Below are 22,906 nucleotides of genomic sequence, written 5' to 3' on the forward strand. Positions count from 1 at the left end.
GCTCGTCCTGCTTCCTTGTGTATGCTACAGAAATGGCAGCTCAAAGCAAAAACTCTCCATCCAGAAGACCTCCTCTCCCCAGGCACACAGCTTAGCAACCTCCAGATAAATCACATTTTTCTCAGCCCAAGGAAACTGGAACACCTGGGACATCAACTGCTCCATCCCAGAGCTCTGCACAGCTGCAGCTGAGAGATGAACACTTCCCTTTCCTGAGCCCTGCTGCTGGCAGGTGCTGTCCCAGGGGACAGCTCCCTAAATTTCACTTTCCTCGAAGACTTCCTCGGTGGTCTCTGCAGTGGTGACCTCTCCCTCGCTGCTGTCAGACATGCTCATCTGGGGAGGGCCTGCCTGGGCCCCTGGGCTCTGCCTCTTCTGCAGCTGCAGCTCCCAGGGCTTGCTCACCTCCAGGCAGAAGTGGTGCCTGCTGCTGAGGTGCTGCTTTTTCCTTTTCTGGGAACATTTCCTCAGGTATTTGATGTTTTCCCCCAGAAAGCAGAGCTTGCAGCCAAAGGGATCTGCCAGCAGGAATCGGGACCATTGCTTCTGCAGCTCTGCTTTCACCTGAGGAGAGGAGAAAATAATCATTGGTGACGGCATGTGAGCACCCTGGAGTTCACTGACACAAATACCAGGTGTAAAATGAGAGGAACTGTGAAGTGCTGAGCATCCTGTCCTGCTTTGGGCTTTTGTAGGAGTGAATAGGGAGGGTGGGATGGTCAGGACAGATGGAGACCAGAGATCTCTGCAGCCAGGTCGTGGAACTTGGGGTTTATTGCAAAGGGCCAAGTGCAGGGCCCTGCTGGGAGCAAAGAGAGTGGGAAAGAGAGTGGGAAAGAGAAAAAAGGCAAGAGTGTGGTAAAGAGGATGAGAGAGAGCGAGATTCCCATTCCAATACCATAAATCTTCTTCTGTGCTGAATATTCTAATTCTCACTAACCAATCTAATACAAGATACAAATCCTATAGCATTTACATACAGCCTGTAAGAATCATTACATTACCATACTGTGTTACCCTAAAAAACCCTAAAAACTCCTCTTTGTGCCCCTTCTGCTAAGCCTAAAAACTACTCTTTGGAAACCCTAAATCTACTCTTTGGAGTAGTTTGAAACCCTAAAAACTCCTCTTTGGGCCCCTTCTGCCAAGCTAGCAGGGTCTGCTCTGACCCTTGGGCCTGTCTGCAAGCAGAGGGTGTTGTTCCATCAAAAGGGGATTACCTTCAGCCAGCCACACCATTGTTTTCCAGTTGTTCAGTAACTGAGGTATCTCAAAGCTTGCTTTCATTTCAATCTCACTTATAGTTTCCATATTCTCAAAGTCTTTTGCCAGGCAATCATATTTATAAGGCTTTCCTGTTTCACCTTCCCCAACAGGGTTTACCTTGCACCTGGTGCTTGTAGGGTGGGAACAGATTTGTTTGCTAAATCATTCTGAAGAGTCCAAGCTCTTCACCCTGACTTAGAACAGCTTTTCCTCTGCAAATCTGATGTGTGTGAGTAGTGGCAGTCTGCACCTGGGCCAAATGTCAGGGAGAACAGACAGATTCGGGTTAGAAAACATTTAAAATTAACCGATAATATAATTTTCCAAGGTCGCTTGAATCAGGCTGAGAGAGCTGGGGTTGTTCAGCCTGGAGAAGAGAAGGCTCTGGGGAGATCTTAGTGCCCCTTCCAGGGCCTAAAGAGGATGTATAAAAAAGCTGAGACATTTTTACATGTGCAAATAGTGATAGGACAAGGGGGGGGCATGATTTTAAACTACAAGAAGACAGAATATTTTGCATTTGAGTCCAAACCTGTGGTAGTTTTTGCTGTTCTCTTCACTCAAAACAATTTTCCAGCTCAAAAGAATGCACACATGCTCTCAACAAGCAGAGCTGGTCAGTGTGTTCATCCTTCTTGGTGTCATTGATACATTTTACATTAATACATTTTACTAAAATGAACTAAAACGTACTAAAATGAACTAAAAGCATTTTACTAAAATGAACTAAAAGCTTCTCTCACAGCATTGTGTCTTACCTCTCCATTAGCAAAGCAATAGAGAACTGCTACCAAAAAACCCTGTAAGAGAAAGGGAGCGAGAGGAAAAATCAGTGTGCAGGAAATACCTGAGGCTCTAATTTAAAGGTGACATTGGTGTTAAAACCACAAATATAAACAGTGCTCCTTAATGTTCAAGAAGGAAACTGGTTGCCTGCATTTATTTATTTATTATTAATTAATTAAGTACCCAGTCATTTGTTTTTGGGCAGTTCCTTGGCAAGTGCAGGGCACATTTTGTGCAGATGCTGAAGAATATAAATTTTTAATATATTTTTATTTATATAAATATATATTTAAATATATAGATTTATTTTTCTATATTTAAATATATAATATATCTATTATATATTTTTATAAATATGTTTACATATATATGTATATAAAAATTATAAAAATATTTTACTTATCATTAAATATAAATTAAATATATAATTTATATATAATGATAAATAAAATATAAAAATAATTAATTTTTATATTATACATACATATGTATATAAATATATATGTATATATATATATGTATATATATATAATATTTACAGATTATAAAACCCAGGTTTGTCTTCATTTTGCTACCACATAATGTGGGGTTTTTTTTCCAAACTATTGTGTTATACTGTGACTGCTGCTATTTCCGCATGTAGTAAAATAAAAAAAATTGCAGCTTGGTTTCTCATATCATCTGTATGCTTGTTTGGGTTTTTGAATGATTCTACTGAGAGCTCATTTGGGTTCTTTTTACACATTATTTCTATATTAAATGATTAGTGTTCAAAGTCCAGCTATATTGAGTGTTATGGCCATTTGGAATTGCTGTTTTTCCTTTGAAACGGATTCAGATAAACACCTTAAAAAATCCTACAGATACAACTTGTTTTAAACCAAAATCCCAAAATGATAATTGCCATTTGCCTGTCTCTGTCTGGGTTTGGTCTCAGGCTAAAGCAGCTTACAGGCTGCATCTCAGCCCCACAGAGATGCAGATTTATTCCCCCTGCTTCAGGAAATGCCCTTTTTTGGTTGTCTAAAGGCATCTGTGACCCAAGTTCTGATTAAGAGAATAAATACTCTGAGTCCCAAGGCAATATTTCTATCACAGCTACAAAGGTGCAATTCAGCTGACAGCATTTGATTGTTCCCACACTCATTTTTTTCCAGAAATATTTCTGCTTTGCTCAGGCAAAATTTTAAAAGAGAAATCCACATACACAGAAGCTTCAACATTTTTCATTATACCTAAAATTAACCAACAGCATTCTGAGCCTGCTGTTAATTTTCCAGCAGTCCTGAATTATTTGGAGTCATTAATTCCTTCAGCATATGTGCAGTTGATCTGCCACACCACTGGAAATGGGGGCAGGAGAAACAGCAAACAGAATTACTTTCTCCATTTATTTTATTTCTGTCATTTTTCCTGCTTCACCTGGGTTATGGTAGGAAGATATAGTTAATTAGAGTTAATAATAGGTGATATTAATAGGTGATAATAATAGGTGTTAATAGTAGGTGATATTAGTTAAAGGGTGATATTAATAAGTGATTATAGAGTTAAAAATAGGTGTTGTTAATAGGTCTTAATAATAGGTGATACTAGTTCATAGTAGGTGGTATTAATGATAATATGTGATTATAGAGTTAATAATAGGTGATATTAATAGATGTTATTAATAGGTGTTAATAATAGGTGATATTAGTTAATAATAGGTGATATTAATGATAATAGGTGATTATAGTGTTAATAATAGGTGATATTAATAGGTAATATTTATGTGACATATATATATCACATAAATATATAATGTAGACTCATCTAATATTTTAAATACTTAATTATATTATATTAAATACAAATTTACTAGCTTAAAAAGCAACTTTTTATGCAGAACTTCTCCTACTCCTGGAGGCAGTTCTCTTTTTTGGGGGGGGTAGAAAGTTTCTGACTCTGCTGGGTGGTTTGGGGGGTTTTTTGTTATGGGTATGAACCCTAAATTTGGCCTCACAGGCACCACAAGCAGAAAGAGGATTTCAATTACACTCCTGAGCCTGGTGAGAAAGGCAGAGGCTCAGCTGCCTGTGAGGCTCCCTGGGCTGATTTCAGTTTGGAAATCCTCTGGGAATCTCCTTTGCTGCTGCAGGGTCAGAGCAGGAGTGACAAGCGCTGTAAAATCCCACCAGAAGGTGGAAAACTTCACTGATTATTTATATTTGATGTTCACTTCATTAAATCCTGGTTTCTTTAATGCTTACTCATTTTTCTCCCAGTAAATTGATTTTCACACTTAGAAAGCTTCCCAGTGTGTTGTGACTTGTCAAACACACGTTTTCAGAATTATCCCAGTGTGGGTGAAAATGGAGAATCAGAAATTCAGGATAAATGCTCATTAGCAGAGACACCAATAGGAAAGGACAGATGCACACCTAAGCCTCAAAGTTGCTCTTTAATGACAATTGGAATGTGATAAATTACTCATCAAATAACTGGGTTCTCTCCCCAGAAACCAGTGTTTTTTCCTGAGGGAAACAATTTCCATGCACAAGGGAGCCAAGATGTTTAGATTGCCCCATTTCCTAAAGCAAAGCAGCATCTTACCTACAACACAACTCCTAGTTAGAATTTAATTTTGTGCTCCTTGAAAATGTTTGAGTTAAACCTTCAGCTGAGATCCCAGGGATAATTGTTTTTCTTTAACAAAACAGTTTAACTGCCTTTTTAAACTCCTGAGAAGATTTGCAGACTAAACAAATGTAATTGGGTACAGTTTATGTGCTTTTTGGCTAATCCCTTCATAAATAATGCTGCAGCTAAAAAAGAGAATCTGCAATAAACATTGGCTGAGATCTCTGGGTATTTTTTTAATGGAGCTTTGCTTCTAAAGCATGACATGCTGCCAAGCTCATGCATGTTTCTCTAAAAGGAATGGAGTTTGTATTCTTTAGCAAGGATGAGTAAGCTGGTTTATATATCAGATTTCTTTGTACAAGCCAGTAAATAAAATCTTCACTTAAAATGATTCTGCACTTTTAAAATAACATCTAGGCACTGCAGCCTCTCCAAGTAAGGATATTTCTAACCAAGGAACTTATTCTCCAACATTAAGGTCCCTTCCAACCCAAATAATCCTGGGATTTTGTGAATACCATGTCAGCAGGCTCCTCGGGGCTGTGGCTCTCCAGGAATTCTCTGCTGTCACTGGGACATTTTTCCCTTCAAGCTGTGGTGTAAATTTTAAATTACAGCCTCAATAACAGTCCCAAAAAAACCCCTCAATAATAGTGCCAAAACACTGATGCATACATACACCAGAGCACAGGTGCATTTATGCAAAGGGAAAAACCAGAATTAAGATAAATTGTGGGGAAAGTGCAGCACAAAAAGGCTCAGGTGGCCTCAGGCTGCAGAAGAGGGCAGCAGTGTCAGAGCAGGGAATTACTGGAGCCAGAGAGATTCCTGGGCTTGCAGCAAAGAAAGATCTGGAAATTTGGCAAGGCAGGGAGATGTGGGTACAGGACAACTTTGCTTAGCAGGTTCATCAGCAGTCTCTCAAAAATTCATTATTTAGCAGGGCTGCAGCACTCCAGACAGGCAGACAGAGATGTTTGTGGAGCACCCAGTGCTTGGCAAACTGGCTCCAGGGAGCACAGCCTGTGCATGAGTGACCACCTGAGAATCACCCTGAGCTCCAGACCAGCTCACCCTGGGGTCTGGGCTCCTTGGAACTCTGTTTGGTTGGAGTGTGACTCCTTCACCCCAGTCCTGCAGCTGACATCCAGAGCCACACTCCCTCCCTCACCTTTTGAGCTTTTTCCTGCTCAAACCAAACCAAGGCACGGGGACTGAAGAGAAGCCAAGTGCCTGAACACTGTAAAACACTCCTGACTTGGGGGGTGATGTTATAAATGAATACTCCAATTTAACAATTTAGGAAATGTATTAAATAATCAAAGTATAAATTTGGAAAAAGCCACAAGCAAATTGACTCTGAGCCAGGCCATCAGGGTCGGGGACACTCAGGATTTGGCCTCTATTGCACCAAAGTCCCTGTGGGTCGCCAAAATGTCATTTCTAAGGGATCACTTTTATACAGTCCTTTGGGCTCTGGAAGGGGGTCTTCTTTAGCATATTTTAGCATATTATTGTAGGTTTTATTCTTGCTGCCACGCTTCCCAGAACCAGTGGATAATTGCTGGAATCCTGTCAGGTAAAAACTTTCTGGGATAAACTTCTGGTGATGCTTATCAAATGCCTCCTGCTGGGGTCTTGTCAGATGAAAAATCCCTTGAAATATCCATTTCTGGGGGCAGTGTCCTCCTGGTGTTTGAATCTCCATTCTTTATCACCCAGTCTATTACTGCTTGTTGCCCAACACTGGCTTGGTACACAAAATGCTGTGGTTTTTATTTCCTTTAGCATGCATTATTTTATAACATATATCACAGTAGAGAAACTTCTTCCCCACCTGCAGATGCTGCTCCATTTTTCTGTTCCATCATCTGAGGGCTCTGACAAATTTTCTCCTAAAACTAACTAAAAATGGATGCAGGTGTAGAGCGCTTTTGTGAGCCTGCACCTGGGAGTGTCACTTTGCAGGTGAACGAACATCCTTTAGGAAAATGGAGTCCAAGCCTTGGATGACATTCTCATGGTTATGATTTTGGCTGAGAGTGTTTTAAATGAACCATTTAAATCCTGTTTGCAGGGGTCTGTGATGAGCTGTTACCTATCATCAGAGAACACCTTTTTTTTTTTTTTAATGTCAAACTCCTTTTTTGGTGTTTGGGACTATCATACTTATTTATGAATGTTGCAGTAACAAGATAAAACAATTTAGAGACATTGTAGGTTGGGATATAATATTAAATCAGAATTCACCGTAACTGTGGTGAGCAGCAAATGCACACGGATCTGTGAACCCTAAAAACAATATTTGCAAAACACAAAAACCAATATTTTCAGAACTTACATGAAATGAGCTCATTGTCAGCTGAATGAAAAGTCTTATATGTCTTGAAAGTCCTTCCACCTGTTCATCAGTGATGAAGGTAAATACAAATTCATGGATCCCCAACAGTGGAATCAGCACAAGTGTAGATCTTGCCAATCTTAAAGAGGAAATGTTTGATTATTTTATTTTTTTAACATCCTTGGTGACAAAAATCAAAAGCTCAGAGACAAAGAAATTATTCCAAAATCACGCCCTCAATATTCTGACTTTGGAATGATAGTAGCAGTTTTGTGATTTTGAGAATAATGTGTGCAGAAATCTGTGGAAAGTCTAGTCAAAAGGCATGAGGAAATGAAATGTTTTCCATAGCACATCCCGGCCAGAATAAAGTAATTCTGATTCTCTATCAGGCTACAAACATAGCGCTAGAGGGTTTTTCTTTTTCTTCCCACATTTTGGTGACAGAGGGAATAATGTGTCACAACAACAGAGCCACAGGAGTGAGAGGAGATACCTGAGGGCAGAGATCCCAGAAAGAAAAAAAGAAAAAGGAAAATCTTTTGTGAAAATGCCCCCAAAACCCAGCACAGGTGCTGAGCTGCCTTTGCTCCCAGATATGGAAATGTCTGTGGAGCCTATTCTCAATATCTATTCAGAATATTCAGAATATCTATTCAGAATATAGCTATTTCCCATATTCTGAATATCTGTTACACCTGATGGTGGTGGGTACATCTTTAGAGGAAACGGTAAAGTTTTTGAGGTGACAAAATGTTTAAAAAGGGGTCTGGACTTTGGAGGAACGGACCCTCTGTTAACAAAGTGACCAAATTATTCTTTGTCTAGTTAAAGAAACAAAAAGCCCAAAAGTTTCTCTCCTCAATTTAGTAAAAAGACACCTCATGAGACCTTTAAAACTTCACCTCAGACTAGAGCTACCCAATTGGACAGAGACCGAAAAGTCCCACCTAAGTAATTCTACTAGAAAAAGAAGAGAACAAAAGAAATAATTGCTTTTGTAGAGTGGTTTAACAAAAACCTCTTACCCCTAGCTCAGTTTTTCTCTAAAAAAGCTTTTTTATTTTGCCTTTTTGTCAAATGTTTTCTGTTTCCAACACTACCTGAAAAACCATCCCACTAATTTTATACCGTTCAAAGTATCTAAGCTATCTCAAGTGTGATAAATTCAATAAGAGCTCATAAGACCTAACTTAAGGGAAAAAAGCTATCAGGACTTCTGTGTCATTTGTTACATACCTGTATTTGTAGTCATGGAAGGTCATTTGCTGAGCTTTCAGTTTGGAAATCAGCATTCTGAGAATTTTTAAGAAGATGACAAAGTTAACCTTGAAGGAAAACACATATGGTTTACTTAGAGCAAATGTTAATACACTTATCAGTTAACAATTAAATAAATGTGTAATTGATATTAAACACCTGGAAAACTTGCCAAAAAATAACTGGAATGGAGCTGGGATGAGGTTGGAATACAAACAGATTATTGTCACACACTAAATATGCAAAATGGAGTATCTTAGCATTGCCTTATTCAGCCTGACATATAATTTGATACATGATCTTCCACTACAAAATTACATTTCATTTTTTAAACACAGAACCCCGCTTCCTCAGTTTTTGAACAAAATTTTATCCCTTCTGTCACTGTATGTGAAAATTGAAATATTATGGAATTACTGAAATATGAAATATGAATTATTGAAATATGAAATATTATTTTGATATTTCTGTGGTAGGAAACTGTACCTTATTTGTTCCAAAATTCTGAAGGACAAAAATGATATAATTATAAAAACCAAGGAGGGAAAAATAGTATAGATTATATAATTCTTACTGCAATGGAAAACAACATCGGTCCTCGGATGATCCACCAGATCCCCATGTGTTCATTTGTTCCCCAGCACCTGGAGAATAATTTAAAGTATAATCATTTTCATAGGGAAAAAAAAAAGTTAGAAAGCTCACACAACTTGTCTATTTATTTCAAAAGGAACTTGGTGAAGTTCAACATTTTCAGGTGATCCCCAAAAGAAATGGAATAAAACCAGGAAGAGTTTCACCAACCGTTCTGAAGATCTTTCCACAGTGTTGATAAAGGTTTCCCTGGACCATAAACTTCAGAATTATCTAGAAAACTCAGTCTTTGAATCCACAAAACATGACACCAAACCCTCAGAATGGAATTAATCCTACTTAAATTATCTATCTGAAAGTGGAGACTGGAAATGAATGAACTGGGAATTGTGACCATGCTTCTGGCTCTGATAAAAAATATGCATACAGTTTCCTTGCAGCTGTCTCTCTTTCTCCTGCTTTAACCCTCTGATTTGTCCTATTTCTTCTTGCTAATTAGCCTGAGGTTCTGTAGGATCTTGGCTTGTCATTTACAATTTATCTGACTCTGTAAGACCATAATTATGGCTTGAATGTTGCTTATTATCCATGTTGGCTTTGCAAATAAAATTCTCTAGAAACCACAAAAAAATAAGAGGAGAACAAAAGATTCCATACATAAAGCACAAATGTGAAAAATGCGTATTTTATGGTTGGCTTTTTGCAAATAATAAAATGAATATTATATGTGTTATGTAGAAAGCTATGCTGTATTAATTTTCTTAAGGAGCGTGTTAAATATAGGTTTAGGTTATAACTTAATGTTCAAATAGAAACTATGCTATGTAAGATATTTTAAAAAAGAAAGGAATTAGGTATTTGCACTACAAGGTGTGAGTTGTTTTGCTTAAGGGGCTGTTTCTAAATATTACAATCAATTAATTTGTTCTTCCCATTCATTTAAAAGAAATCTTTTACAATCAGGATTTCATCTTGATTACCCCAAATTTTATCAACAAAATTCCAGCATCCAAAGCTCAGCTTACAAACACCTCAACAGCTGATGCTGTAGGGAAAATTCCCAAAACTGTGACTGTTATGAGCACTAGAAGCACACATTTATTATCAGCTATGGATTAACACATTGCCTGTGGACTGAGGTAAAATACCCAATTGCTTCATGTAAATGGATGAACATTTCAGGAGCAGTGAAAGTTCACTCTACTCCTTGCTAAATGCATGAGGAAATCTAAGAATTCCCAGAAGTTTTTTATTTTTTTTAAAGGTTTTTTTAAATGTAAAAGCACTAAAGGGAACCTTGAAAGTGTAACAAGTATCCATAGGTGCTGTATAATCTGATAATTTGCTGGTCAGTTCTCATGTCAAGTACAGCCAAGCAAACAGAAAGTCAGGATTCCAAAGAACATTTTCTTTAATAACTTACCCAGTGTTCTCCAGTTTGGATCTACTTATTCCCCATGGGCCCACAAACAGGATTGGAACAACTGAAAAGAAAAGAAGAATCTATTGCAGCCAAGCTTGTAGAAGTAGATTTTTTTATTTCCTTTACAAAATATCCTCCACTGACTCAGCAAAGCAAAACAAAATCAGAGCTTGGAGCATTTCTGGACTCACCCCATCCTATCACAATGTATGTCTGCAGCAGCCTTCTCTCAGAGAGCACCACAGTTATCAACAAGGTATGCAGATAAATCCCTTCCACCAACAGCCAGAAGTAATTTGCCCCAACAAAGTAGTGCATGAAAAACTGGGCAGTCCTGCAGACGATGACAATCTGTAGGGATGAGAGACCAGGAGTAAATGTAGATGTCATGATCTGCATGTGAGAGTTTTTACTGGTGAGCTGTTAAAATAATAATTATCTTTAATTATCTTGCAGATAATTTTCCTTGTTGACGTGGGTAAACTCTATTCCTACAACAACATACAGGAATAATAAATACTTATAATATCTATAAGTATTATATTATTATAATATTTATAAATATTTATTTATTTAAGCTATAAAAACTATATAATGTATATAGATAATAAATAATTATTAGAAATAGATAATATAATTATTAATACAATGTCTAATATCTATTATATAGTTATATAATATAATGTCTATATTAGTAATATAATATATAGCTATTAAAATATAGAATATATATAATACATATTATAATAATACATTATGTGTTATAAAATATATATTAGATATATATTATAATATATAGATGTTATAATATATAGATGTTATAATATATAGTATATATTATAATATATATAATATCTATATAAAATATAGAGATATATAATCTGTGCCAAATAAACACAGAGATTTCTTTCTAAAGGCTACAAGGTGTGAGATGCTTTGCTTAAGTGGCTGTTTCTAAATATTGCAATCAATTTATTTGTTCTTCCTATTCATTTAAAAGAAATCTCTTACAATCAGGATTTCATCTTGATTACCTCAAATTTTACCAACAAAATTTCAGCAGCCAAAACTCAGCTTACAAACACCTCAACAGCTGATGCTGTAGGGAAAATTCCAAAACTGTAACTGTTGTGACCACTAGAAGCACATATTTATTATCAGCCATGAATTAACACATTACCTCTGGACTGAGGTATAAAATCCATCCACTTTCATCATTTGGTCTTTTTGAGTAAATATTGTAGTACACAGAGTCTTTAATAAGAACTGCTGCAGCACGCAAGATAAAGGATGCAAATAAATTCATATGGATGTAGTTTCTTGTGCAGTGAAGTTTTCTGGGCGAGAAAAAATAACATATGAATCCTCCAGAGTATATGTAATTTGCAGAAATAATTTTTTTAAAAACCAACACAAACCCAGCAAAGCAACAGTTTTATTCATATTGTTGCCATCAATGGATTCTGCTCAGAAGTTGCATTTGTATTGCTCCTTGGAAAAATACAAGTTATTTACATGGGACCAACAGAATGGTTTGGGTTGGAAAGGATCTAAAGACCCACCTCATTCCATCCCCCCTGCCATGGGCAAGGACACCTTCCACTAGATCAGGATGCTCCAAGGCCTTAAAATCTTCCAGGAATGGGGCAGTTTCTCTGGATGACCTCACAGTAAAGAATTTCTGCCTAACATCTAATTTAAATCTACCATCTTCAGCTTAAAGCCATTCCCTCTTGTCCCATCACTCCATGCCCTTTTCCAAAGCTCATCCCCAGCTTTTTTTTTTGTAGCCCCTTCAGGTATTGGAACACTGTGAACTAAATGATAACTTCAATTTCTTAAGAAGAAGAATATGAGTACAAGGCTCCATACATTTAAAATGCAGGTGAATTTTTACTCACCTGAGTAAAGAAAGTATAAGCAGAGCTAATACCAGTGAGATGAGAGAAAAGTAATATCCTATTGTGTATAACAGCTGTAATGTGGTGAGCAGTTTGTGTTCTTCTTCCTGGGAACAAAGAAGAGAAATGTGTTATGTAGGCAGGGGACAGGGCAGAAACCCAGTTCAGGAACTTTGGGGATCACATTTTGGAATAAAGGGAGAGGTAGGTTTCTCTTTTGGATGTACTGTGTGGGTTTTCTTGCAAAAAACAGCTACATTCTGGGAATTTGTTTCTGCTGGATCACATTCCTAGTTTGTCCTGTGTAACTATAAAAAATATATTGACAAAGACAATATTCATTCAAGGAGCCAGGGCAGGAGTCTGAGCCCTGCTCAGGTTACTAATTGTTGTGGTTACTAATTGTTGTTGTGTTGTGAGGGTTTTTAGGACGAAGTGAGAGAGGAGAATAGACTCCAAGTTCTCAGAAGGCTGATTTATATTATATTACATTACATTACATTATATTATATTACATTATATTATATTACATTACAATCTATACTAAAACTATATTAAGAAAGAGAAAGGACACATCAGAAGGTTAGACAAGAATGAGAATAAAACTTGTGACAGACTCAGAGTCTGACACAGTTGGCTGGGATTGGTCATTAATTAAAAACAATTCACATGGAACCAATCAAAGATGCACCTGTTGGTGAGCAACCTCTAAACCACATTCCAAGCAATCAGATAATTATTGTTTATATTTCTTTTCTGAGGTTTCTCAGCTTCTCAGGAGAAAAATCCTGGCGAAGGGATTTTTCAGAAAATATAACACTAACACTCTCTGCCCTGCCTTTTGAAACCAGTGTGTGACAAAGACACCTGCACCCTGAGTTTCTTTTTAAATCCAAAGGCTCTCCCAGACTATTCCCAGATTTCTCCTGCACAAACACCATTTGTAGCCCAAATCAGAGATAACTGAACCTGTGTGTGTGGCCTGGACGCAGCCACTGCCCAGATGTGTCTGACAATGCTGGGAGCCAGATCTGCCTGGAGCTATTGAAACAACTGACGTCTGTCTTGAGTTCAAAGGAAAAATTAATAATTATTAAATTAGAGCTCTCTTGATTGTCTTTGAATGACAAATGGGACCTCAGAGGAGGAAGGGAACTACTCACACTTTGATAGATTATCATAAACGTCCTGAGTTGGAAGGTACCCACAAAGATTAAGTCCAGCTCTTGGCCCTGCAGAAGTTTCCTTTCATTTGCCTAATTTACCATTAATTTTTCCTATTTTTTTCAATTTTATCTGCTTATGTCTGTCTGCATCTCAGCTATTCAGACTTCCAACTTCCAGCCCAAGGAAAGCATCTCTGAAGAGGCAATGAGATGCAGGATGTGTGGCTTTCATAATCCACATTTGGCATGCTGAGCTTTTCTTGGAACCTGTGTCATTTCCTCATTGATTTTGCTGTTTTTCTTGTCCTACTACTCAGCACCAGGACTTTAGCAATGTCTTCCTGCCAGCAGTTTTCTCTAATAATTCCAATTATTAGAGAAATAAAACCAAATCACTCTTGAAGGGGGTGAAAGAGCCCAGTGTGGGTGCAGGAGATTCCCAGCTGTTGGTCACTCTGCTCCATGGAAACATTCCAGCAGGTAAAAACCTTGCCGAAATCCCAAGTTATCATCTTGGCTATTTCAATTTTGCCACACCAAAGCACGTGAAACCAAGCTGATTAATCTGATGTGTGAAGATACTGGCTCTGGGTTATTTCCAACAGCTTGGGGGGTTTCAATTAAATAAAACAAACAAATTGCCCACATTACTCAATTAAATAAAACAAAACAAATGGAATAAAATTTATTCAATTAACTAAAACAAAACAAGCCCACATTTAGTGTTGGAAGGAAAGCTGGTTAAAGCTTTCAAAGAAATTGTCTGCTGTCACACAAGATGGAATAATATCAAATATGTATTCCAGAATGGTCAACAAACCTTGGAAAACACTCAGAACTAATCAATATTTATTACATTTACATAAATAAACTGAAAGTTTGGAAATTCGTGTATTTACCATATAAAGAGCTTAGTAAAAATGTAGCAATACACAGAGCTACTAAAGTAATAACGTTTCATAGCCAATCAGTAAAGCAGTGTTATTGATAAAGTAAGAAAAGCACTCAGTCAGTATTAAAAAGTAAAAGACCAGTGGTGATAGTGCTTACCTAAGAGACCTAATTCTGAATTCCATGGCAAAAGAAGTTTGGCTGACAAAGCCCAGCCCCTGGCCTGATGCAATGTGAGAAATACAGGAAGGATGGCATTAGATGAGGGTGAATCCTGCAGCCTCTACCCAACTTTGAAATAACTAATTAACAGCTCATTAAATGCTGAACGGCTCAGGAGGGAAGCTGAGCTGCCTGACTTGCACAGACCAATGTAAGATGCTGGGATGTTACTTGCTTGACAAGTTGCAGTGTTTTTCTGTTTTATTAGGAGAAAATCAGCACATGTGAACTCTGGACTCTGAACAGAAAATAACTTGTGGCATCTAAAGCAGGAATCCCCTTCTTTTATATTTTCTTTTCTGCTTCTTACAAATAAAACAACAGCTTTCCATCTGGTAATTGAAATGAAATCTGAAGATGCTTTGCAGGTATTAAATGGAAATGTTTTGTCAGTTACTCCAGAAAGGATTAAGAAGATTAAAGTTTTCAACTGTAATATAAAACATACTTACATTTTTTTGGAAATGATTTTTCTCAGAACATTCTGAACTATCCCGCCAAATGTCTGTGGAATTTTCCTTTGTTTGCCAAATCCCTTCATCCAAGCAGACTCTGTATACATGTCCTACACTTCCTGAAAGTAAACAGAGTTTTAGTTTGAAAGGTCAAAATAGAGATTTCATTTTTCATACATGTCTGAAAGATTTCTACCTCCACAATCGACTCTACACCACCCATACTCAACAACAACAACAAAAAAAAAAAAACCAACAAAAAAAACGAAAAAACAAAACCACTTTTCTTTTGACTTTGTCAATATATTTTTTATAGCTCCATAGGACAAAGCAGGAATGTAATCCAGCAGAAATAAATTCCCAGGATGTACCTGTTTTTTACAAGAAAACCCACACAGTACATCCAAAAGAGAAGCCTACAGACATCTCCCTTTATTCATTTTCCCTCATTAAGCTCATGAATGGGTAATTCATTGACTGGGCTGTGCAGGATTTGATCAGGGGATGATCTTTCTCTTTAACACCTGATGTTGCTGATATTTCATTTCTGTGCACCTTCAGTAGGTGGGGGGGGAACTGATGAACTTTTCTTGATTTTCACTGCATTGTCCCAATTAAACTGATTGGGAATTTGCCCACAGCATCAGAGGAAAGGTGTGGGGACCCTGGTTGGTGTTTGTTTGATGTTGTCCTCAACAGCTGCCACTTGTTTATTTCTGATCAGACCTGAGCTTTTTCAATAATTTTTCAGTTGAAACTGCTTAAGGGTGGTAGTAACAACCAGAATATCTTGTTTTGCTCAGCTCAGAACTTAGAGAATTGCTTTGGGAGCACAGTTTGTTGTGATGGAGCAGGAGCTCTGCATGAATACTAGACGCTGGAAAAAACCTTAAACCATCCATGAAATGTGATCAGAAATCTTCCTTTTGTAGGAATTCAGACAGGAAAAAAAAATCTCCATTCCATGGAGGCAAGATGCTTTTCTTTATTCTGAAGAGCTGGGTTTGTCCTAAATGGTTGGCAGAAGCAGTTTGGGAGATTAGATAGGAACTTCATGCTTAGTAGCATTAAAAAGGATATTATTAATTATATCAAAATATATTCTATAAAAATATTATCTAAAATATTTAATATATAATATAAAAATATATTTTAGTATCACTTTCACTTTACCATTTTCCAGCCATGGCAAATATGAAGGACAAGGAACAGAGACATTTCCTGGGGGTGAGTAAGGCCAGCAAACAAACTGATCAAATGTCCCATTGCAATGTACTCCTGGGGAGAGAAGCAAACAAAACTTTTACAAAAAGCTGTGGGGAAAAGGAGCAATCATGGAAACCACTCTGTACTGCTCCAGGGAACCTGGGAGCTGCTCCAGAGCAATGAGATATTGCAGATAAATGTGTATGGGATAAGTTTATTGCTAAAAATCACAAGCAGGCTGTGCAGATTCCTCCTGAGGGACAGGATTGTGTGACCACAGAGAAAGGAAAATGAACAAGGGACTTCAGGCTAATATTTGTGTCAGGTGAATTGTTCTACTTTTAGAACTTAGGAACCGACATACAGCAAGACAATATTTGCATATTCATCAATCTTACTCAATTGTTTAATTCCTTACCACTATCTACAGATGATTCCTGCAGCATTTTCAAGCATTCCTGTTTGTATTTGTTCCACCCAGTAGTGGTTTTTTCCAGCAGAGAACCTTTGGCCTGGGAGTGAAAATACTGTACATGAGAAAAATCAGTTAGAACCTTTCAGTCCTTAATGACAGGTTGCTTTCCATTGCAAGAAATTCTGGTCTGAAATGAGAGAAAGGACAAATGAGGAGAGTGGAGGAAAAAATGGTAGGCAAAAAAAGTCTAAAGGAATGAGGAGAGAAAAAGGAAAGGTGAAAATGAAATGAGGAGAGGAGAGAGGAGGAAAAAATGATAGGTAAAAAAAAACTAAAGGGCTTTTTGGTTTTAGAATGTTTTTAAAGGCAATCAAGCACACTGGGTTGAGTATTGAATCAAAAAGAAAGTTGAATAAACCAGTAATGAATAATCAATGCCATTTAGCTACTAACACCTTTCCTCTGGTGCATTCTGTTCTCCTGCCCAGCATTTCACAAACCACTTATTTCACCAGCAGCTGCAACTGTGCCATAGGCATCTTTCTATTCTTCTTTTCACCTTTTTCTTTAAAGAAACACTTCTGTAAATTTTAGTTTTAGTTGCCATTTACACCATGTTGCCCTTTTTGCCTCAGTAGGGCACTGTTTTGCTCTCTTCTTGTGTCCATAGGTGAGAAGAGTGTTTGCATTCTACATTTCCTACACAATAAAATTGCACACACCTCCTTATCTGACTGCAGAGGTCTCTAAGAGGGCCACAGCTGATAATTGCTGTTTAGGAAAGCAATGGCTAAAACCAGAAGAATTAAATACAAAAACACTTGGTGATTTGGGTGAAGAAATGCCTTTTTGGGAGCAAAGCAGTTCGGGAAGGACAAGGGGAGATGCTGCTCACAGCTCAGTGTTAGCATGGTGATTTGATCATTATTTACCCATAGAAAAGGACACCATCCTCTGTGCAATAAGCCCCCTGGTCTCCTGACAGCAGGGCTTTCAGAGGCCAGAGCAGTTATAGATTATTGTTACTAGAAGTCACTAAAAATGAAAAATTCACTTGTTACCAATTCTAATGAGCAAATTGTGGAGAGCAAACAAAATATAAGTTTTCTAAATAATTTTTTTACTAAAAGATGCCTGTCAGTTCTGCAGGAAAAGCCAATTTCTTTTTGTCTGGACTACACCCTTTCTTTGAAACTGCCTTTAACATGTGTGGTTGTCCTGATGTTGTCTGAGCTACATAACCAGAACAATATATGGCTGTGAACTTCACCTTTGTTCCTTTAAACCTATGGTTAGTTTTTATTTTAATGAAGAAAATCATATTTATTTACTTTGAAAACAAGAACAGTGTTCTGGTGTCTAGATCTTAGGCAGGATCACTATTTCATGCATGTTTTTACTGTTGTCTGCTCAGTACTCTGCTTTTAGTCTCTCATCTCATTTCCAGACACCCACTTTAAGCTTGAGGGAGCAGAAAAACTAAAATCATTCTTCCGTGGATGGCCTTGCAAGATAAGGAGAGAATATTTACAGCAGCCATGAGAAAGGAATGCATGTGTCCAAAATAAAAAAAAAAAGCATCTTGACATTTCCCTCCTGCAGGCCCCAAAATCCTGGGAGCCAGGGGAGATTCCTCAGACACTGGTGGGTCAGTGAACCCCATCTGGAGAGGCAGAGCCTTGGGGATGACGCATTTGTGACAGAGCTGCTGGGCTGGAGGAAGAACACTCCAGTTTCTGATAAACAAATGTGTTAAACAGCCGAGGGAATGCAGAGGGAACCTCGCCGTGGCTACCTGGCAGCTCGCTGGGTTCCATTCCTGGAGAGGAGGAATGTTCCTGAGCTGAGGAACAGTGATACACACTGAGGGGAATGTTCCTGGAAGAGAGGAACTCAGTGATGCACAACCATGGGGAAGTTCTGGAAGTGAGGAACTCAGTGATGCACAGCCATGGGAATGTTCCTGAGCTGAGGAACTCAGTGATGCACACTCATGGGAATGTTCCTGGAAGTGAGGAACTCAGTGATGCACAGCCATGGGGAAGTTTACCCAACAAGAGTGAGGAACAGGTTAGGTCTAAATGACAGTTCCACATCATTTCCCGATGGAAATGTACATTTCTTTAAATCTGCAGGCTCGGTCACAGCCAATATCTGGTCACTATTGGTGTAAATAATTGTGAGATAAATTAGTTTTGGTCACATAGCCAATACCTGATCACTCTTGATGTAAATACTTGTGAGATAAATTTGTTTTGGTCACATAGCCAATGCCTGGTCACTATTAGGTAAATACTTGTGAGATAAATTTGTTTTGGTCACACGGCCTTTGGCTGCATTCTGACAGATCCAACTATTGTATTTGTGGGGTGCCCTCGTGTCAGGGAGGAATGATGGATCTGGCTCCATGTTCTCAGAAGGCTAATTTATCATTTTATGATACTATATTATATTAAAGAATCTATACTAAACTATACTAAAGAATACAGAAAGGATACTTACAGAAGGGTAAAAAGATAATAATGAAAATTTATGACTCTTTCCAGAGTCCTGACACAGCTTGGCCCTGATTGACCAAAGAGTGAAAACAATTCACATGAAACCAATGAAACAATCAACTGTGGGTAAACAATCTCCGAACACATTGCAAAGGAGCACAACACAGGAGAAGCAAATCAGATAAGAATTGTTTTCCTTTATCTCTGAGGCTTCTTGGCTTCCCAGGGGCAAAATCCTGAGCAAAGGGATTTTTCCAGAGAATGTGAATGCCACCCCCAACAAATACCTCAAATACCACAACACAGGTTGTGGTTACAAATCCTGGGGAAGTTCTATGATGATCCAAGTTTTGGGTCAGGTACAGTGCAAGTTCCAGGGTAGAAATACAAACTTAAAAACAGTGGAAACATGCAGCCTCTGGTCTGTAGTTGCCATTTGGCCACTGCTTTTAAACGGGGAAAATTAAACTCCCATGTCTAAGACAGAAGCTCAGAAAGTCCATGGTGTTTTGCCCTACACTGGACATCATTTCAGGTTGTCTGAAGTTTTTTTTTTTTGTAAAAAAGCAACTGCCTCAGCCTGCCAGCCTGGCCTCTGCTTGCCCTGAAGTTCACCCACGAGGAAATTTAATCAGAATTCCCTGGAAATCTCTGGCCATTCATTGAGATTGCACCAGGAAGACCCCACTCTTTAGACATTTGTTGCAGAAGAAAATGCTGCCTGAAGCTTTCACTTAGGAAATGGATTATATCTGGTTGTAGACCAGTTTGACTTTAGGTTTAACTGACCACAGTACAGTCAAATTTCACCCTTTTAATCTTTTATACTAGGCTGGCAGTGAAATGAAATGCTTCTGTTTATTCAGGCTCTTATGGACAGAAAAAAGCCCCTTCAATCTGGACATAAGCTAAAAATAAAAGCTGAAAAATATTTATTCATTCTTTCAGCCCTGATCCAGGTTTAGTCTGATGGATATTTTCCCTATCTATAGAGGTTTTTGCTAGAAAATACAGATATAGTGATTTATGGCTGTTATTCCTTTAAATGTTTCTTTCTTATGAAATAAAATATAATGAAATACAGCACATACTTCTTTAAACAAGTTGCAAGAACCACTATGACAAATTAATCCACTGTGATTAGTCTAGCAAAGTTTTGATTTCACAGAAGAATTTGGGAGATTTTCTGTCAGCATTAATGGAACTAATGCTTTGTCTGAGGTGTCTCACAAATCTGAGAGTTGTTTCAGTTCTATAAACAAGTTCTATGCAGAGAAGCTTTAGATTTTAATTATACAAAAATATTAGGAATATTTTCTTTAAAAATATATTTTTTTTTTCTCCTGGTAATTTTTTCTTTATAAAAATGTTAGAAACACAAATATTGGCTCTATAGCACATACAGCTGCAAACCCACTTTCTTAGAAACCCAAGAAAATAGAGATTAAGGGGATAGAAATACCTTTTTACTTTCAGTTTATTGTCCTGATGCTCAAACACTTCATAGAAATGTACCCAAAATATATATGTGAATTTTATTCAGTTAAATCCAAATTTACCAAATATCAGTAATTGTTTTAAAAATTTATTCAAATCAAGATTGATAGTAATAAATAAATAAGAATTATTAAAAACCTACATGAAAATTTCCTTGAAGTGAATTACACTGAGATATTTTCTCATTACGTACCTAAACCCCTCCTATTTATAAGGTAAGTAAGAAGTAAGAGTTTAGAATTTTGTAAAGATTTAGGGGAAACAATAAAAATAAAAATAAAAATAAAAATAAAAATAAAAATAAAAATAAAAATAAAAATAAAAATAAAAATAAAAACATAAAGTTTAGTGGATCTGTACAAGAAATAAAGGCAGAAATCTCATACAGATTAATTTGCTTTCTACATGAAGGTGAGGTGCAGAACAAAACCAGCCAGATTTCACAAATTGGAGATTCAATGCTCACAAGTCAGTGCCAGAAACAAATCAAAGCTGGGTTTAGAACAGAGAAAAAACAGTAGAAAATAAACGTGATTCATAACAGTATTTTTATCTGGTAGGAAAACGGAAAAACAAATACAATTCAATGCTGATCAATACTGGTATGAAAAGTGATTGTGCAAATGGTTGTAAACATAATTTATTCACTGCTTGAATGAGGATTAATAGAATAAAATAGTAATAAATGTCCTAGTCAGAGAGGGTTCTGATATAGAACTCTACAGCTTTGCAGCCATAATTTCTCATGGCTAATTAGCAATAAAAATTAATTGTTATGTCGGAAGGATCTTTGGTACAAATATGCTTTTTTGTTTGTGACACTTAAAATGCTACGTGCTAGGAACTCCCTTTAACACTGTCCATTATTAATTATCGAATTATCTTACCTGTTTCACAAGGAACAACACCATGAGAGAGCTGGCAGAGGTTGGAGCTATCCTGGACCAGAGTCCCATGCTGGAACAGAGAGCAAGAAGTGTCACCATGCCCTTTCGGATAGATTTGTCCCCAATATGCTGCTATTTCACCCTAAAGATAAATTATATTAATTTAAAAAAAATAGAAATAAAAGTGTCTTCTTTTATGAATGCCACTGTTCCATGAATGCTCCTTCCAATAAGTGAGGAAGTCTCCTGAAGTGTTTAGCTTTGCTAGACTCCAACTCCGCTTTGGTTTTTCTGATTAAAGGCAGAGAGAGCTCAGTCTAAACTTCACAAACTCTGCTTACTGCAGCTCCTCCATTAGCCAATAAGGAGGCAGAAAACTATTAAAACATTAAAGGGCTGATCCTGTCCCTTGAAGCACCGCAGGAATTTTGCCAGTGATTTTTCCAGAATGCAATCCAGCTCCAGAAATATACACACATATATATATTTATACATACATATATACATATACATACATACATATTCATATATCTATATTAATTTAATATTTATATTTAATTTATATTTATATTTATATTTACATTCAATAATAATATACTATATTTATATTTATTTTACATAGATTTTTATATTTATATTTTTACATATATATTAATATGTATATTTATACATATCTCTATATACATATATATTTATCCATATATATTTATACACACATATATATCTATATTTATTTTAGATTTATTTTTACATTTAATATTTATATACTATATTTATATTTATATATCTTACACATTGTATTTATATACATATATTTATACATATATATTTGTACACAGATATCTATATATTTATACACATATATATATTTACACACACCTCATGAAACCAATAAATGACACCTTAAAACACTGAAAAAATTTGTGTAGGAAGTTTGCTGACTGTGGTTGTCTGTCAGAAAACAGCTCACTAAAACTTGGTTTTATGCTTTTTAATCATGTTTTGTCAAATGTGCATACCCAGTGCAGGATTAGGGACAATCTAAATGTGACCAAAAAATAAATTATGCTCCCAGCAGTGAAGTTTTACTGCAATTCTTGTGATGTTCAGTGTTTTCTTCAAAGCTGCAGCTGCCAGGTGCATCATAGCTCTCTTGGTGTTACCTGCACATATTCTGTTTACACACATCTCAGCTTTATTCAGCAAAAATCACTGCATGTAACACTTTGCTTGAAGGAAGGTCCAGCAAACCTATTTGCTCCTCTGTTATTTTCTTTCTTTTCTCACAGTTTAAATAGAACTAACCAATAAATTTCTCCTATTTCTCCAGTTAAACAGAGCCATTCTTTCATGAGAAATTGATTTGAAAGTTGTGGTACCAGCATTGCTAGGGAATGAGCAAAACCTGTCTCTGTGAAACATCTCAGACTGCAGGTGTCATCCAGAAGGCATCAGCGGTTTCACAGGTCTCCAAATACA

General features: G+C 37.0%; 1 protein-coding gene across 1 annotated transcript; it reads right to left on the reverse strand.

Moving 5' to 3' along the window:
- Positions 1–255: 255 nt before the first annotated feature.
- Positions 256–21,526, reverse strand: GLP2R (glucagon like peptide 2 receptor). The gene is made up of 13 exons (XM_030962306.1): positions 21,428–21,526; positions 16,549–16,657; positions 16,098–16,202; positions 14,922–15,043; positions 12,191–12,297; positions 11,470–11,626; positions 10,481–10,640; positions 10,290–10,350; positions 8,847–8,916; positions 8,252–8,340; positions 7,013–7,151; positions 2,025–2,066; positions 256–564 (listed from the first exon to the last, which is right to left on the reverse strand). Exons 1-13 carry the CDS (start codon positions 21,524–21,526, stop codon positions 256–258), a joined length of 1,569 nt encoding a protein of 522 aa, XP_030818166.1.
- Between the last annotated feature and the right edge of the window lie 1,380 nt (positions 21,527–22,906).

This window comes from Camarhynchus parvulus, chromosome 18 (genome assembly GCF_901933205.1).
Source record: "Camarhynchus parvulus chromosome 18, STF_HiC, whole genome shotgun sequence".
NCBI classification, from domain to species: domain Eukaryota; kingdom Metazoa; phylum Chordata; class Aves; order Passeriformes; family Thraupidae; genus Camarhynchus; species Camarhynchus parvulus.